Source organism: Chelmon rostratus, chromosome 23 (assembly GCF_017976325.1).
Source record: "Chelmon rostratus isolate fCheRos1 chromosome 23, fCheRos1.pri, whole genome shotgun sequence".
Lineage (NCBI taxonomy): Eukaryota > Metazoa > Chordata > Actinopteri > Chaetodontiformes > Chaetodontidae > Chelmon > Chelmon rostratus.
The window spans coordinates 16269031-16286840 of NC_055680.1; the positions used below are offsets into that span (position 1 = coordinate 16269031).

Genomic DNA, 17810 nt, shown 5'->3' on the forward strand with positions numbered 1-17810 from the left:
ACAAGGTAATGACTGAGTTTATTTGAGCGTATTTCCAGTTGTGGTGAATGTGGTCTACTGGAAGTAGTGCTGAAGTCCAACAGCAGGAAGGAATGAGTTATTCTACAGCATCAGAATAACTACAGTTTGTTTTGGGCTGAAGCGTCGAGTTAAAGGCTAGTTTTCCCCGTTGGAACAGTTTCGTGTCTCCACAGAATGAACTTCTTTTAAAAAGCTGGTCATTGTGTGAAAGAGGAATAAGAGGATTCTGAGAAAGCTGCTTTTCAGAAATGCACAAGACAGAGACAAATTTAACTGTCACTGAAGAACAGAATGACATTCAAAGGATGATACCAGCATTTTACAGGTTTTTTCCAGCATGAAAAATCTTACACTTTAAACTCATGATTAATCCATGTATGCCTAGACTAACATTATCATTGCATGTGTTGAAACATGCAAAAAGCCTGTAAAAACATAATGGACATGGGGAGGTTCACTGTTTTCTGTACTGGGACATCTGAGAGTCTGTGTGTCACGTGGTGTGCAGGGGGGGGACTGCCCCCCTCGTGGCCCAGTTTTTGAAAAACGCGCGCTAAAGTGCCCTCTTGGACTCCAAAACGCGTGCTAAAGTGCCCTCTTGGGAGCCAAAACGCGTGCTAAAGTGCTCCCTGGGAGCCAAAACGCGCGCTAAAGTGTCCCCTGGGAGCCAAAACGCGTGCTAAAGTGTCCCCTGGGAGCCAAAACGTGTGTTAAAGTGCCCTTTTGAGAGCCAAAACATGTGCTAAAGTGCCCCCTGGGAGCCAAAACGCGTGCTAAAGTGCCCTCTTCAGTGGCGAGGACACGCTATATGTGCCCTTTTTTTCCTTTTTGCCCCTGCCCTTCAACAAGTCTGTGCACACCACTGTTCTTCAACCATGACTGAACTTCTGCAGAAGATATTCAAAAAGCTCTTTTCTGTGTGCAACATAAAACACAGTGAGAGCAACAACAAAAATGAAACCTTTCAGCAACTGCTGCTGCACGACTTTCTTCTCTTCAAACCCGGCCTCAGTTCCACGCCGTGTGCCGGCTGTTTACGTTTGTGGCACACCAACATCAAATCATAGGCCTAAACCAGCGTTCTCAAGCAGAACTCCATCATCGCTCCATCAGACCCTGCAGACCTCTGCACTGACACCTGCTCCTTCTCTCTGCCATAGTCTTTCATCAAAACTCACCTTTTGACAGTTCGTTCAGCTCAGCTTTAACGTGCCTTTAGTTTAGATGGTTTCCTGTTTTGTCTCGTTTGGTTTTTGCATTCTGGACAGCAGACTCTGCATACAAGAAGGTTAAGTGAGAGCAAACTCACCCACTTTCATTTCAGGGAATCAAAATCAGACTTCCTCCTCAGGCTCAGTCGATATTTGTCTTCTGTCAACTGCTGTGTGAAAGGACGCCAAATTACCTGATTTGAAACCTGAGGGGCGGTAAGCAATTTTTTTTATGTACGCTTCAGTTTATTTAATCTCTGTATTTTCAATTTGTATTCAATTTTTCAATTCACTTTTATTTAGACAGCACCAAATCACAACAAAAGTTATCTCATGACACTTTTCATATACAGCATCAAATCTCAAGACACAAATAAACTGCAGTTTACAGCTAATGTCCCGGCTGCTGCTTTGCTCATTGCTTCTCTAAACTCCATGAATGAACGTATTCTGAAATGTCCTGAGTGCCAAATGAAAATGTTTTCAGACGGGAGAAAAAAAGTGAAATGTGAATGTAGAGCACAGCATTGCAGTGAGCAATGTTAGATAATTTACTTTAGAAGAAATAGACGTAAACTGGTCGACATTGTGAGAGAAAGCAGGTCTATGAAGACATTTTAAAAAAGGAAATGAAAATTTTAATATATATTAACAGATGTGCAAAAAATGCATTTGTAGCACGTACCTGGCTTTGAATAATTTATGCAACTTTCTGTACTTTAAAATACCTGCGTTTCGTTATGCACGCTGGGTGACCGTACAGGGCACGTCGTCATGTTTTATCTATCATAAGAGCATCATATCCTCGCAGCATTTTTTACATCATATCCTTGCAGTCTTCACATGCAACAGTGAAGTTTTCACTGTGGATCAAACTGACTGCAATGTTTGACCATTCTGCCCTCTGACCGAACGGTGCAGTGTTTGCCGATGGCGTTCCTGAAGATGTGGCGCCTCCTGCCCCTCACTGCTCTCCTCCTCCTACCCATCGTTCCCGCAGCAGCTGAAGTGGTGGGATCGATGTCTGAATGTGCCAAGTTTCTTCTTCAGGAAACCCCACCACACGTCCTCGGAATCTTGGAGCGAGGGAACATCCTGAACCAGAACAGATACAAACCCATCTGCCAGACTTTAAGTGACATGAGAAGTTTTGTGACGCTCTACGACACAGAGAACAAGATCGCAGTGTTTTCTGCTTGCAAGTACAAAGGAGAAGGCTTGGGCAACAAACGCAGACCGCCCTGGAAGATAGAACCACAGGTGTGATTTCACATAATGTGTGATGATACTGCAAGATACAAGTAACCAAACTATCCAAAACGAATCAAACAACTGCCCACAGCACCTGCTATAGGGCTGAGCTAACTCGACTGACCCCTAGGTGCTAATACTGCTTCTACTCCTGCAATCAACAATTGTCAGAATTATTGTTGTGACCTTGTCAGTGATCGTATTTAACATTTATTGAGCGCTTACATCGGATAACATCGTGGCCTGGAGGGTCTTGACCCATTGTTGGATGACAACAAACTTTACGCCTGCAGTGACTTGGTTCGGCTAAATGCTGCTAATATAATGTTTTATTTGACTGAGGGTTTCAACATGATTGCTCTGTAAAATGGAAATAAGCAGAGCCTACCAAAATAAGCAAAGCTTACTGCAAACAGTATTATAAATTATAAATTATCATATAACTTTGAGGAACCAAGTCATTACTGTACATTTATTCTACTTCACTACTACCCTTCCTGCATCACTAACGTAGCTTTCCAATTGTTACAGCTTGAGAACATATGTGACAACAAGAACATGAAGACGGACAACATAAAGAAGTCCTACAGGTACCAGGCAGGGGATGATGATTACAAATACAACAAGGAGTATGACAGAGGACATCTATGCCCAAACTCTTACGGATTTACCGCAAATGACAAGAAATCTACCTTTACCCTGACTAACATTGTTCCACAAGTACATGCGTTCAATACAGGAAGCTGGAAGAGAATGGAGACCTGCATCAAATGTGTGATGGATAAATACTACATCAACAACAATGGCAAGACCGAAGGCTATGTGGTGACTGGAGCCCAGCCCAGCAGCAGCAACTTCCTCAGAAACAGGATTAATATTCCTGTCATGCTCTGGACAGCATTCTGCTGCTACAGTCACAGTGAGATGAGGTGGCTTGCAAGTGCACACTGGGGCAAAAATGTTGAAGATGGTCATACGCATCTGCAGACGAAGACCTTGGCGGAGCTCCAAAATGAAATGACAACACAGAACTCAGAATTTGAAGTGTTTCCTGGAACACAGTGTCCTCTCCACAGCACTGTCACTCAGTTTTACCCAGAACTTAATGCAAATATGAATTGTGAATGCCCACCAGCGTTTTCAACTACTTCAGGCCCTCCCACAACCACCTCTGCCCCTCCGATTTCAACATCTGCACTCTTCAGGACCACCTCTGCCCCACCCACCACCACATCTGGCCTTTTTACTACCATCTATGCTACTCGGACTGTTACATCTGGCCCACTTTCTACCACATCTGCACTTCATTCTACCACAACTTCCCCTCTTACTGACACATCTGCCCCTCCCAGTACTACATCTAGCCCACTTTCTACCACATCTGCACTTCATTCTACCACAACTTTCCCTCTAACTGACACATCTGCCCCTCCCAGTACTACATCTAGCCCACTTTCTACCACATCTGCACTTCATTCTACCACAACTTCCCCTCTTACTGACACATCTGCCACTGCCAGTGTCCCACTTTCTACCACACCTTCTTCTCTGAGCACCACATCTGGCCTTCCTGGTTCCACATCTGGCTCACTTTCTACCACATTTACCCCTCCCAGAACTACAATTAGTCCACTTTCTACCACATCTACCCCTCCCAGTACCACATCCACCCTTTTTACAACTACATCTAGCCTTTCTACCTCCGGCCCTTCCAGTACCACATCTGGCAGTTTTACAACTACATCTGGCACTCTTGGTACCACATCTAGCCTTATGACCACCACATCTGTCCCTTCCACGTCTGGCCCACACACTACTTCATCTAGCCCCCCCAGTACCACATCTGGCCTTTTTATGACCACGTCTGCCCCTCTTTTTAGTACCACATCTGGCCCACTTTCTACCACATCTACTTCTGTTAGTACCACATCTGGCCCTCCTGGTTCCACATCTGTCCCACTTTCTACCACATCTGCCCCTCCCAGTACTACATCTAGCCCACTTTCTACCACATTTGCAGTTCATTCTACCACAGCTTCCCCTCTTACTGACACACCTATCACTCCCAGTACCTCATCTGTCCCACTTTCTACCACACCTTCTTCCCTGAGCACCACATCTGGCCTTCCTGGTTCCACATCTGGCTCACTTTCTACAACATTTACCCCTCCCAGTACCACATCTGCCCTTTTTACGACCACATCTAGCCTTTCTACCTCCGGCCCTTCCAGTACCACATCTGGCAGTTTTACAACTACATCTGGCACTCTTGGTACCACATCTAGCCTTATGACCACCACATCTGTCCCTTCCACGTCTGGCCCACACACTACTTCATCTAGCCCCCCCAGTACCACATCTGGCCTTTTCACGACCACGTCTGCCCCTTTTTTCAGTACCACATATGGCCCACTTTCTACCACATCTACTTCTGTTAGTACCACATCTGGCCCTCCTGGTTCCACATCTGTCCCACTTTCTACCACATCTGCCCCTCCCAGTACTACATCTAGCCCACTTTCTACCACATTTGCAGTTCATTCTACCACAACTTCCCCTCTTACTGACACACCTATCACTCCCAGTTCCTCATCTGTCCCACTTTCTACCACACCTTCTTCCCTGAGCACCACGTCTGGCCTTCCTGGTTCCACATCTGGCTCACTTTCTACCACATTTACCCCTCCGAGTACTACATTTAGTCCACTTTCTACCACATCTACCCCTCCCAGTACCACATCCACCCTTTTAACAACTACATCTAGCCTGTCTACCTCCGGCCCTTCCAGTACCAGATCTGGCAGTTTTACAACTACATCTGGCACCGTTGGTACCACATCTAGCCTTATGACCACCACATCTGTCCCTTCCACGTCTGGCCCACACACTACTTCATCTAGCCCCCCCAGTACCACATCTGGCCTTTTTACGACCACGTCTGCCCCTCTTTTTAGGACCACATATGGCCCACTTTCTACCACATCTACTTCTGTTAGTACCACATCTGGCCCTCCTGGTTCCACATCTGTCCCACTTTCTACCACATCTGCCCCTGCCAGTACTACATCTAGCCCACTTTCTACCACATTTGCAGTTCATTCTACCACAACTTCCCCTCTTACTGACACACCAATCACTCCCAGTTCCTCATCTGTCCCACTTTCTACCACACCTTCTTCCCTGAGCACCACATCTGGCCTTCCTGGTTCCACATCTGGCTCACTTTCTACCACATTTACCCCTCCGAGTACTACATTTAGTCCACTTTCTACCACATCTACCCCTCCCAGTACCACATCCACCCTTTTTACAACTACATCTAGCCTTTCTACCTCCGGCCCTTCCAGTACCACATCTGGCAGTTTTACAACTACATCTGGCACTCTTGGTACCACATCTAGCCTTATGACCACCACATCTGTCCCTTCCACGTCTGGCCCACACACTACTTCATCTAGCCCCCCCAGTACCACATCTGGCCTTTTTACGACCACGTCTGCCCCTCTTTTTAGTACCACATATGGCCCACTTTCTACCACATCTACTTCTGTTAGTACCACATCTGGCCCTCCTGGTTCCACATCTGTCCCACTTTCTACCACATCTGCCCCTCCCAGTACTACATCTAGCCCACTTTCTACCACATTTTCAGTTCATTCTACCACAGCTTCCCCTCTTACTGACACACATACCACTCCCAGTTCCTCATCTGTCCCACTTTCTACCACACCTTCTTCCCTGAGCACCACATCTGGCCTTCCTGGTTCCACATCTGGCTCACTTTCTACCACATTTACCCCTCCCAGTACCACATCTGCCCTTTTTACGACCACATCTAGCCTTTCTACCTCCGGCCCTTCTAGTACCACATCTGGCAGTTTTACAACTACATCTGGCACTCGTAGTACCACATCTAGCCTTATGACCACCACATCTGTCCCTTCCACGTCTGGCCCACACACTACTTCATCTAGCCCCCCCAGTACCACATCTGGCCTTTTCACTACCACGTCTGCCCCTCTTTTCAGTACCACATATGGCCCCCTTTCTACCACATCTACTTCTGTTAGTACCACATCTGGCCCTCCTGGTTCCACATCTGTCCCACTTTCTACCACATCTGCCCCTCCCAGTACTACATCTAGCCCACTTTCTACCACATTTGCAGTTCATTCTACCACAACTTCCCCTCTTACTGACACACCTATCACTCCCAGTTCCTCATCTGTCCCACTTTCTACCACACCTTCTTCCCTGAGCACCACATCTGGCCTTCCTGGTTCCACATCTGGCTCACTTTCTACCACATTTACCCCTCCGAGTACTACATTTAGTCCACTTTCTACCACATCTACCCCTCCCAGTACCACATCCACCCTTTTTACAACTACATCTAGCCTTTCTACCTCCGGCCCTTCCAGTACCACATCTGGCAGTTTTACAACTACATCTGGCACTCTTGGTACCACATCTAGCCTTATGACCACCACATCTGTCCCTTCCACATCTGGCCCACACACTACTTCATTTATCCCCCCAGTACCACATCTGGCCTTTTCACTACCACGTCTGCCCCTCTTTTTAGTACCACATATGGCCCACTTTCTACCACATCTACTTCTGTTAGTACCACATCTGGCCCTCCTGAGTCCACATCTGTCCCACTTTCTACCACATCTGCCCCTCCCAGTACTACATCTAGCCCACTTTCTACCACATTTGCAGTTCATTCTACCACAACTTCTCCTCTTACTGACACATCTGCCACTCCCAGTTCCTCATCTGTCCCACTTTCTTCCACACCTCCTTCTCTGAGCACCACATGTGGCCTTCCTGGTTCCACATCTGGCTCACTTTCTACAACATTTACCCCTCCCAGTACCACATCTGCCCTTTTTACTACCACATCTAGTCTTTCACCCAAAGCTATTTCTATTATTCCAGCAATTACTGCTTCTGCTGCTGCTGTCACCCCCACAGGTCCTCCAGACAGTATTCCTGTTGCACCCACAAGTGTTCACAAGGCTACTACCATTCCAGAAAAAGCCATTACTACTCATCCAGCAACTACTACCCAACAATCATCTGCCATTCCAGTGACCCTGGCCAAGCTTACAACTACAATGCCTCAAAAAACATCCGTCCATGCAAACTCCGCTGTGGCTGGTACATCAACCACAGCTTTGACTCAAACAGCTGGTGCTTCCACCAAGCCTCCTCCAGCTGCAGCTACAGTTTCTGCTGTCCCTCAAGCTGCCACCACCTCTTTCAGCAACACCACTGTCACTTCAAGTTCAACTGATCCTCCACCTACATTAGCAACAACGACGCCATACCTTGAAAAAACGACGACTGAGGCATTAACTTCTTCAACATCTCAGAGGAGTCTGCCTGTTCCTTCAAGCACTGCTGCAGCTCTTTCAAATACCACTTCTCCTGTCAGCTTCTTTCCTAATCAAACTGGTACATCTGCCTTTCCAACCATAAACGCCACTCTTCCAACATTCAGGGTTTCTCAGTCAGCCTCCACTCGTCCTCCAACTCCAATAGCTCATCACATCATCTCCACACCTTCTGCTGCTTCTCTAACCTTAAACCCTCTGGCGATGACATACTCCCCTTTTCCTCATTCAAATTCCTCCATCCTGTGTCCTCCTCTTGCACAAATGTTCATTTTTCACCATTACCAGAATGTCCTTGCCTACTACCAATCGTTAAACCAATACCAGAATAACAACTAGCAGCTGTTTTGTGCTGAACTTACTTACACTTGGCATTGCACCTCAATCAAGCAAAAATGGCACTAACTCTCTCAATTGCAAACATCTATTTTTGTTAAATTAATGTATGCATCAAGAAAACACACAGCTCAGATTCCGTTGCACTTCAAAATAGACCTCACTGCCAATATAAAATGTTGTGCGCAGAGTGAAAGTGTGACTTTGTGCCCAAAAACTGTCACATCACACTGTTTTAAATCTTTTTTCATGGCTTTACACTGAGCTATAACTTCATAGCAATTTATCTTGTTTATGTTTCCAAATGTTAATCATTTCTCTGCCTTATGTACAGTATTTTGAATTGACTCTGTGAAAGAGTGAAAATCAGCTGTCACTCTTACCTACTGTAACAGTGCACTTCTATGCACTTCCTGCCTTTGTTAATTGGCCTCTTTTGGTCTTTTGATATGATAATTTCTTTAATCACTCATAATAAACTGTTAAAGCAATACTATGTTTTGCCTGCTACTGTTCAAACACATTTTATTGAATAAAAAATCAAGATTTTTCATTTGTCAATGTACCTGTGAAGGATTCATTTCATTTCATTTCAGCCTTTTTTTTAACAGTAACTGAACTTCCTACAATATTTATTTATTTGCTGTGCAGATTATGATCATGGTTTACTCCACTACATTTATCTGACATAAGTTATACATATATACACACGACATAAATTCATAGTTAGTTTACATATTCACATTTTAAATTAAAATTTGATGAAAAAAAAAATATATATAAAAAGCAACACATTATTTAAGACTAATCTTCTTCCCGGCTTTTGACCCCTTAAATTATCTAAATCTTTCTGAAACCCAAAGATGTCAAACTCTCCACTATTTCACATGAGAAAAGTCTGAAAAATGAATCCAAATTTAATACAACAAATCAACATTTTTTCTTTCTTTTGGTCCCATTAATCAATTCATCACAATTCATCATAAGATTCAACTTATGAACCTTTTTTTTTTACTTTTAATACTTACAGTACATTATATTACATTTGTATTGTACAATAGCACATTTAGCCAATAATATTTTAATTATGATGTTAATGCAAGACCTTTATTTCTAATGGACAATTTTGTACTTTCACTTAAGTAAAGGATCTGAACACTTCCACCACTGGATTGCTCAAAACATTCAGTTAATTCAATGAAGACTAGAAAATGAAAACCAGCGTGAATAACTCATTTAAAATGCAATATGTCAGTCATATAAACCTATATAAGGTTTGTCAGTCACAAACATCATCAGATGGTTGAAGGTGAAACTGTTTGTTGTATTAATGTATTATTTTTTCTAAATTATGATGAAAAATGTTTTGCTCACAGACATATATACTGTATGTCTATGTATACTGACCAGAGTTGAATAGATGCTTTCATATGAAATCAAAGTGGAGTAGATTAAAATGTCCACTAGGTGGTGTAACAGTCTCCAGTTTGATGATGACAGGTTTGCAGTGGTGAAATATCCAATAATTTGTTGTTACACCTGAAGGAATCATTAGGAATTTGGGGTTGTACAGTTCCTCTAACCAGAGTCTGCTGCTGTCTGTCAATTTTAGTGTGATATCAGGTTCCTGTTCTGTATGCAGTGGGGCCACTATTTGGTTTATATTTTGATCACCGATTATACCTTTAAATTAAAAAGATAAAATGTTTTGATCCAGAAAACGTCGCTCTCTATTTTCTACCAGCTTGGAATCTTGTTGAGCGTCAGGAGAGAGCTGGAGGCGATCCCAGCATACACTTGGAGGCGAGGTAATCACATGGCTGACACATGTAGACAGACCGCATTTTAAAGTGACACGTGCACAGAGTGTGTTGGAGGAAACTGAACGAACTTTCCTTTCAAAAAGTCCAACATACCCGAAGGAAATGAAAAATAATGGGATGCCACTATTTCCTTTAAGTTGATGCCGGAATGTCACAAGAAACTACAGGTGAGAACTTGTATATTTGCTGGGATTTCCCTGCCGACACTCGTCTGTCTGGAACTGGAAGATGAATCAGAGTTTTGAATTTCTGCAGTCGTTGTCACTCAAGCATTGATTTCATCAAGGAAAGAAATGTGTCGATTTGCTTTTCTGCTGACAGTTATGAGAAGTTTGATGCCACTTCCGTGTCTGTACGCCAAGTATGAAGCTTAGCTTAGCATAAAGACTGGGCACAGGGGAAACGGCTAGTTGAAAAACCAATTGTAGAAATGATAACTACCATATACCACGATGCAACCTCGCCATAAATCCAACACATTGGTCCTTTAAATCTACCTGCTGTAAATTAGCATTTCAATACTGTAACTGTTATCCTAACTGAACTAACTGCTCGTTGAGATGCAGCGATGTAAATGCAGCTGACACAGTGATTGTGTGTTGACCAGGTAGATGATGCAGGGATAAATCAAAATATTAAAAAAATACAATAAACATGTGATTAAATAGAATTTGGAACTAAAATGTATTTGGCAGGAATCTCCACTGAACCATTTGTGCAAAAAATGTAACAAATAAATCCATTAAAATTTAAACATTTCTTTATCCAGTCATCCAGCTGAAAGATGTGCTCTCAAATGTGAGACAACTGTGTTCTGGAGAGTTTATAACCACGTTCTCTGCATTATAACAAGTCTATTTTGTACAATCCCAGCAGAGAACAGCTTCTCTTACGAAAGTCTGAGGCTTTCCGTCTCTTGGGAAGTTGCAGCAGATTGTCTGTGAGTGATGTAAGGTCCTGAGAGCTTGGCGTCTTGGCTTTGTTTGACCTGATGTGGGAAAATGCTAACAATAGCAAAGGTATGAAGAAGTGTCTGTTCAAAGAGGCTATTAATAGCAGAGACTACAAAAACAGGTACTGTGTGTGTAACAACAGGACTTAGAAATCTGTTGACTTTGAAACTATTCACCCACACGAGCAGAAAAACTCCCTGTATGGTGTTTCACATCTACATGTTATTTACGCTCCGTCTTCAGCTCAGTTTAAATGTGTCTGAGGTTATTTATGTAAATGTTTGTCTGTGTGCATGTTTTTCCCCGTTGGTTTTTGTTCGGCAGTGCGAGTTAGAAAAGAATGAAACAAAGTGTGTGACGTTTAATCTGAGAGAGACCCAGGAGCGGAAACGGAGAAGGTTTGAACAAAGTTTATTTTAACAAACGGGGAAATCAAAGGGTCAGGCAATGAGACACGTGATCCAAACAAACTCAAAAAGGGCTTCAGAGAGTGCTGGGCTGTGTGGGCGCGGGAGGCACTGGAAGAAAAAACAAAAGAGAGACAGGGTTATTCCACACGGAAAGTTCACAAGCGAAATCTCAACAAGTTTTACCACTGGAGAGACATGAAGCCACTGGCACTACGGAACGAAGTAGTATACTCTGGCGTCGAGGAGGGTCTCCGCAGAGTATAAATAGGAATCTTGAGTCGGAAGTGAATCCAGGTGTGACCAATCACTCCTCGACGCAGCAGGGGGGAAGGGAGCCTCAAAAAATAAGAGTAAAGTTAGCGCACACACACAGCAACACAGGAAGTGGAACGTAAAAATAAAAGCACCGGAAACACCAACCGCCACAAAGTGTGCACAGGTGAGACAAATAATGTTGAGGTTCAGAAAATGCTCAGGTGAGTGTTTGATAATTTAGTATTTAGTGGTTATTTTGTAGATGAGAGATTTCTTTTCTCAATTACAGAGGATGAAATTGTTATAGAGCTAAGTGTTAGCCAGACTTTGAGCTGGTGTTGCTTGATGTGAAGGTTACAGGATGTGTGTATTGATGTAGTTCCTGTTATTGAAGCATTGTTCAAAATACTGATGAAGAGTAGCGACTGTTACATTAGCTAAAGGGATCTAAGCAGCCAAGCAAACAAGAAAGCTGTTTATTTGACAATGAGACATTTTAATACAGAAAATGACGTAGAAAATCGATGTAAACACTGGCTGTGTTGTTTCCTCTCAGGTGGCTCCTGGTTTGATTGTTGAGTTTTTAACTCAACAATCAAACGTCAAACGTCAAGCTACGTCATCCATTTCTGAGGAAGACACACATGCAAGTTGTCAACAACAAGCTACAGTATTGTAAGTGTTCCAGTAAGCTCTTGTGTTGAGGCAGTTGGTATCTGTAGGGGCTTGGTACCCAACAGATACTAACTGCTGTGGAGGTGATGATGATGACATCCCCCCACCAACCTGTCATCTGGCTCCTAGCATTGTTGTTGTATCTCATTAATCTTTAGTTGTGATAGTAGATTACTATTACAGATGTTGGAACACTGGGCTAATAGTTGTGTCTTTGTTAGCCTTGATTGTGGGTTTCAAGGTATCCAATGCTCCAACATTCCCTGCATGTATCCCCTCTCTTTGGGATTGCTTGGTTGGATGATCCCTGACTGGTTTGAACCCCCGACCTCCCGTGTCCAAGTCAGTGAACATGTCCACTGTACTATTTCAAAACTGTGTCATAATAATTGACTCGGATGACCTATATGGTCGAAGAAGAATGACTGATTACTCAATGTTTGGTGTTGGCTGATCACACACACCGTGAAGGTTAACTTCACATGTTTATGAGAAGAAGCGTTGGTGTAGTTTCGGAAACTTTAGACGTATCTGCAGCTATTTCATCTGTAGTTCAAAATATTAGTCCATTTCTGTCTGGATACATACTTTTCTTACATTCGTTATATATTATATTATATATATATATTGCTAATTATTTTTCGGCAGCGGTCTTTATCGATGTTCGTGTTTCTGTGCGTGTTACCTCTGTCCCTCTTCGGCGGCACTTCCTGTGTGATGATGACATCAGTGTAAGACAAATCCGAGCTGCTTTTACCTGCAGAACAAGAAGCCTCACTGTTAAACACCAGCTGGGTTTATACATGCGAGCAAAAAGGCTTTTAGGCAAACTGCAACGAAACACTGAAGGAAAGTGACGCAAACTATCAGATTTTATTTTTCTGTTTGATCATCTATGAGTAAGTTCCCCAGAAATTTGTGAAATCAAAACCTAAGAGGTTCAAAAACGAATCATGTTCCAGTCTGAAAAAGACCTTTAACTCCATATTTGTGACTCACTACTCTTTCACTTCTTTTGACATTTAAGCAGTGAGGTGATATATAAGCAGTGATATATTTAGCCACGTAAAGACAGCAATTTTTCAATGGTAGTGTTCCATTCTTTGATTTTTTTTATTCTTCTGACATTTTTGGCTAAATTAAATGGTCCAGCGCTCATTGACTTCACTCCAATTTTCCAAAGTGGAATAATTTATCCAACAATGCGCTGATCAGGCTTTATATACATGAACACCTAAAAAATTCATTGTTGGTTTTGATATTTTTAAGGATTTGAAAAAGAAACTGAATATCGGTCGACTTATCCTTTAAAATATTTCTATTATCTTGTGTGTTACAGTTTAAAAGAAACTATAATTTTCTTTAAATAGGTGTTTTGTGTGATTTTATTGCCTTGGTGCAGGTAATGCTGAAAATGCCATGTTGTTTACATGAAAACAGGCTGACCTTTGTAGATCCTCCAGAGGCACAGAGAAACCAAGGCCAGCAAGACGCAGACACCCACCACAGGAAGTCGAATGTGTGCAAGAGATGAGTGAAAAGACTCAGGATGCCCAGCTTCAAGACAGCAGATGAGAAAAACCACAGTTTGACCTCAATGCAAACCAACACCATTGTCTATATGGTTGCCAGGCTTTGTGCTAAGCTAGGCAAAAAGCACCCTTATATTTAAAGATGACAATAGCAACATGGCTGAAGCTCATCTCACCTCTCACAGCCAGCCAGCTGTTTTTTGATTGCCCAGCTCCAGAGATGTTACACTTGTAGAGACCTTCATCAGACTTGGAAACACTGAGGATGGTCATGTTTCCTGTGGAGCTGCTGCCGATGGGGAGGCCATCTTTATAAAATTCAGACGTGAGATTGGAGGTTAAGGCCGCCTTGCTTCTGCAGCGCAGAGTCACGGCTTCTCCCTCCGGCACAGGAAGTACAGGACTCTCCAGGATCACCGAGCCGGCTGAGCGAGACCAGCAGAAGTATCAGAAACTAGTTCAAAGCAGAAGAAGCCTTAAAGCTGCACTCCTGCAAAAAGGCCTGCCTAGATCACATGATGGAGCCGGGACCTAGCTTAATCCAAGAACTAGTCCGGCACATGATCTCATATAAAACAGCAAATTGTCCTTTTTATACTTTTGTATGGATTAACTACAGTTACCCAAACTCCTTTGTTTTTGCTAGCATCATGACTGCAGAGATGGCAGTCGGTCTGTTGGTCGACCAATAGCCAAGCGTCATTGACACTCCATCGGTTTCAACTGTGCCTTTTGCTTATTGCTAATTACAAATGTTAGCTTGCTAACTTCTAAGATGAAGAACATTGCAAACATTCTTCCTACCAAACATTTGCATGCTAGCATTATATTTGTTTGCATGCAGACTTTAGCATTTAGCTCAAAGCAGCACATGCACGGCCTCACAGAGCTGCTAGCATTACTGTTACTCGTGTTTTTCCTCCTACTGGGGCGCTCTTTCACATGTAATGGCGGCAGATGGTTAAACCCACTGGTCACAGTGATGTTGATGGCGTTGATGCACTCTCCAGCTCCAGACTCACACCAGTACACTCCTGTATCTTCTGGGTAAAGGTCATAAATGAAACACAGGGACTCGTTTCTTGTCCCCCACACGGAACACTCTTTGTTGCTTTGTGTGGATGTGCTCCTCTTAACTTTCCATTCAGAGGAGTCCCCACAGCTCAGTGTGAGAGACTCATACTGAAAGAACTGGGTGCTGCTGGGAATGACCCTCACAGAGGCTGCAAGAAACAGAAAGAAGATGACAAGCTGAGATTCTCATCGTAAATGTGTTCACAAAGCGAGCAAGCGAGCGTGTGCAGAGGCGAACAATCAAGGAAACCAACGTGCAGCGCGTCGCCTTTGTTGCATTTTGTCATTTCCTTGTTTCGCTACGGAAGTAATCAATCTAATCAAGCTAGCTGCTGCCGGTGTGAAAAGCATGACCAGTTTTACAGATAAGGCTGCATCTCCTTCTTGCAGATGCAAACAACATGCAGGGAATATTTGGTTGTGAACTGGAGCCGATCTTTTTTTGTTAGCCGGGTTAAGTTTTGCAAAAGTTTGTCTTTTTGTGACAGGGCTTCTCTTCATGGTAAAACAACTGTTATTAACTAGTATTTGTCCCAGTTTGTCATTTCAAGACTTAACTACCATTTCAACATAGTTGATGGGATTTTTTTTCCACTTGAAACAAAAACGTCATCACATACAGTAGTAGAAGTCTTCAAGGGGAAAATCGATGCTAACATTAAACATGCTAACGCACATAAGACACACATATTGTTAATATCAGAGTGTCGCCTTCACATGAACACACGTATGGCACTCACCGACGATGGCGCACAGCGCTGCGATCTCCATGCTGCTTGGCTATCGGTCGACGGACGGAGTGAACCAACCTGAGGGGCTGGATCACACCCCTGAGCTGACTTTGTGCTGTGCTGTCATGCAGACCACATCTAGGCAGGATGTGTGTCAGCGTTTTAAAACCACAAAAGTCAAACATTTTACTTTCTTCAACCTGGTGGCCTAAAGTGTGTTATCATGAAAATAGGAAGCGTTTAAGAATTTTTCATTTGCTTCTGAATATTGTTTCATACAGAAAATGTGCTACGGTGAATTACCACCACCCTGGACCGTTAAATCGTTCAATTCACCTGTTTTTGTGTTGGCTTGCAAAAATGTTCATGGAGTTTTAAAAAATTAAAACTTAAACTTAAAAAAAGGTCTGGTTTGCTCATCAGTTCAAACAAAGGTCTCATTTCGGACCAGGCAGATGATAGTTTAGGATAGAAGGATGGCCAATCAGGTGTGGCCTGTGCCACCTCAGGCCAGCCTCCTGGACACGCCCCTGATACGAAGACGCATTGCACAGAATTTCTAGAGATTTTGGCTCACAACCACTGACTTCTGAACATTTTAAGCTTGTTGTTGCAGTCCAGTTGTTGAAATATAATCAGATTTTGCAGGACCATGATATGTGCAAGGGCCATCTAAACTTTTTTTGGCCGTGTACAAATGCTCTGGTAGCACTGAAGTTCACACAATAGTTATCTCTCTCTTTTTTTTTGTAATAGTTTTGTGCTATAATGTATAAAAAGATTTAGGAGGATCTATTGGCTGAAATGGAATATAATATGCTTCTGTTTCTGTAATCACCTGTAATTAAGAATATATTATATATATTGTATACATTAGTACAGGCATGGGCAAACTACGGCCCGGGGGCCATATGCGGCCTGTTAAGCTTTTTAATCCGGCCCGCCAAACTCGAAGAAATTGTATTAATAAACCTTGTTAATGTTTTATTTTCCCTGCAATTCTGGCTTTTTCCCAATAGATAGCGCACTCTAGATACATTGAGCTTTGTTGAGGTGCGGCGTATTACTCCACGTTTGCGCTTTACTCTTTGACCCTCAGCCCTTCTCTGAAGATGAGCGGAGCTAAGAAAAGAAAAGTGTACAGAGAATGTCCAGTTTTTAATAAGGAGTGGACAACTAAATGTTTTTTACTGAACACCGATCAACTGCTGTATGCCCGATATGCCAAGAGACTGTGGCGGTGTTTAAAGACTATGATACAACAACAAAACTAACTCCAGACTTTGATGCGCTGGCTAAAGAGGGAGATTGTTGAGTTTTGGCATTAGGGATGATTGAATAGAAGGAGCAGGACAAGTAGACCTGCATCTCCTACCGTTTTTCTTAAAATAAAGACAGTCAGGAGGAGAGTGATGATGATTATATCCTGAAGGATAACAGAACTTTCAGTGATTTAAAATAATAACTAATAAAAACAATATTTTATTCATTACATTTTCAGTGTTTTAAGAGTCATTTCAATAAATAGCTCAGTTCTGTGGGACAGATATTTTGTTGTAATGCTTTTGTTCATTTTCAATTGAAATTAAAGCACATGTTTTCTACATATCCCTTGATATTTTATTTTCTCTTATGAGGTGGATTACCACTCCATCTGCTCCTGGTCCGGCCCCCCTGTCAAATTTTAGAACCCTTTGTGGCCCACAAGCGAAAAAGTTTGCCCACCCCGAGCTAAATTCATGCCGGCTATCGTCCCATTTAAGCTTGCTCGCTAGCCACCACCAATGATAGCTTGCTAGTCAGCTTGAATTCGGCTGTTCTTTGCTATTTTAACAACACAAAACACTAAAACTTTAATTATCAGCAACTGCTTGACTTACGTTTCTTTTTAGAAGATGTCATAAATGTAAAATGGCGCGATGTGCTCGGGTCGTGCAGTTTGGAGTTGCGCAGTGGTGCAGTTTTCAATGTGCATGCGCAAGTCACATTTGACTCAAACCAAAAATATTACCTGCAGGACATGAAGAAAAAAAATAATTTGAAGAAAATCACAAACTTTGTTTTGGGTCCTTTGAACATATATTTAGTTCAGTATAAATCAAGCTTGATGTCTGTAAATGCAAAATGAATGGTTTT

The 17810-nt window shown here is 42.7% G+C and overlaps 1 protein-coding gene across 4 annotated transcripts; it reads right to left on the reverse strand.

Annotated features, from left to right (window-relative positions):
• Positions 1 to 11396: 11396 nt before the first annotated feature.
• Positions 11397 to 15783, reverse strand: LOC121626601 (low affinity immunoglobulin gamma Fc region receptor II-a-like). Of its 4 annotated transcripts, XR_006007963.1 has the most exons (7): positions 15684 to 15783; positions 14841 to 15092; positions 14046 to 14294; positions 13784 to 13894; positions 13023 to 13094; positions 11639 to 11743; positions 11397 to 11515 (listed from the first exon to the last, which is right to left on the reverse strand). XR_006007963.1 is itself a non-coding variant. In XM_041965198.1 (6 exons), exons 1-6 carry the CDS (start codon positions 15712 to 15714, stop codon positions 11712 to 11714), a joined length of 747 nt encoding a protein of 248 aa, XP_041821132.1. In that variant the 5' UTR covers positions 15715 to 15783; the 3' UTR covers positions 11402 to 11711. The 4 variants fall into 4 exon arrangements, 2 of the variants coding, with proteins under 2 accessions (XP_041821132.1, XP_041821131.1); XM_041965198.1 differs by having other exon boundaries at positions 11402 to 11743; XR_006007962.1 differs by having other exon boundaries at positions 11476 to 11515; positions 11639 to 13094.
• Positions 15784 to 17810: the final 2027 nt, after the last annotated feature.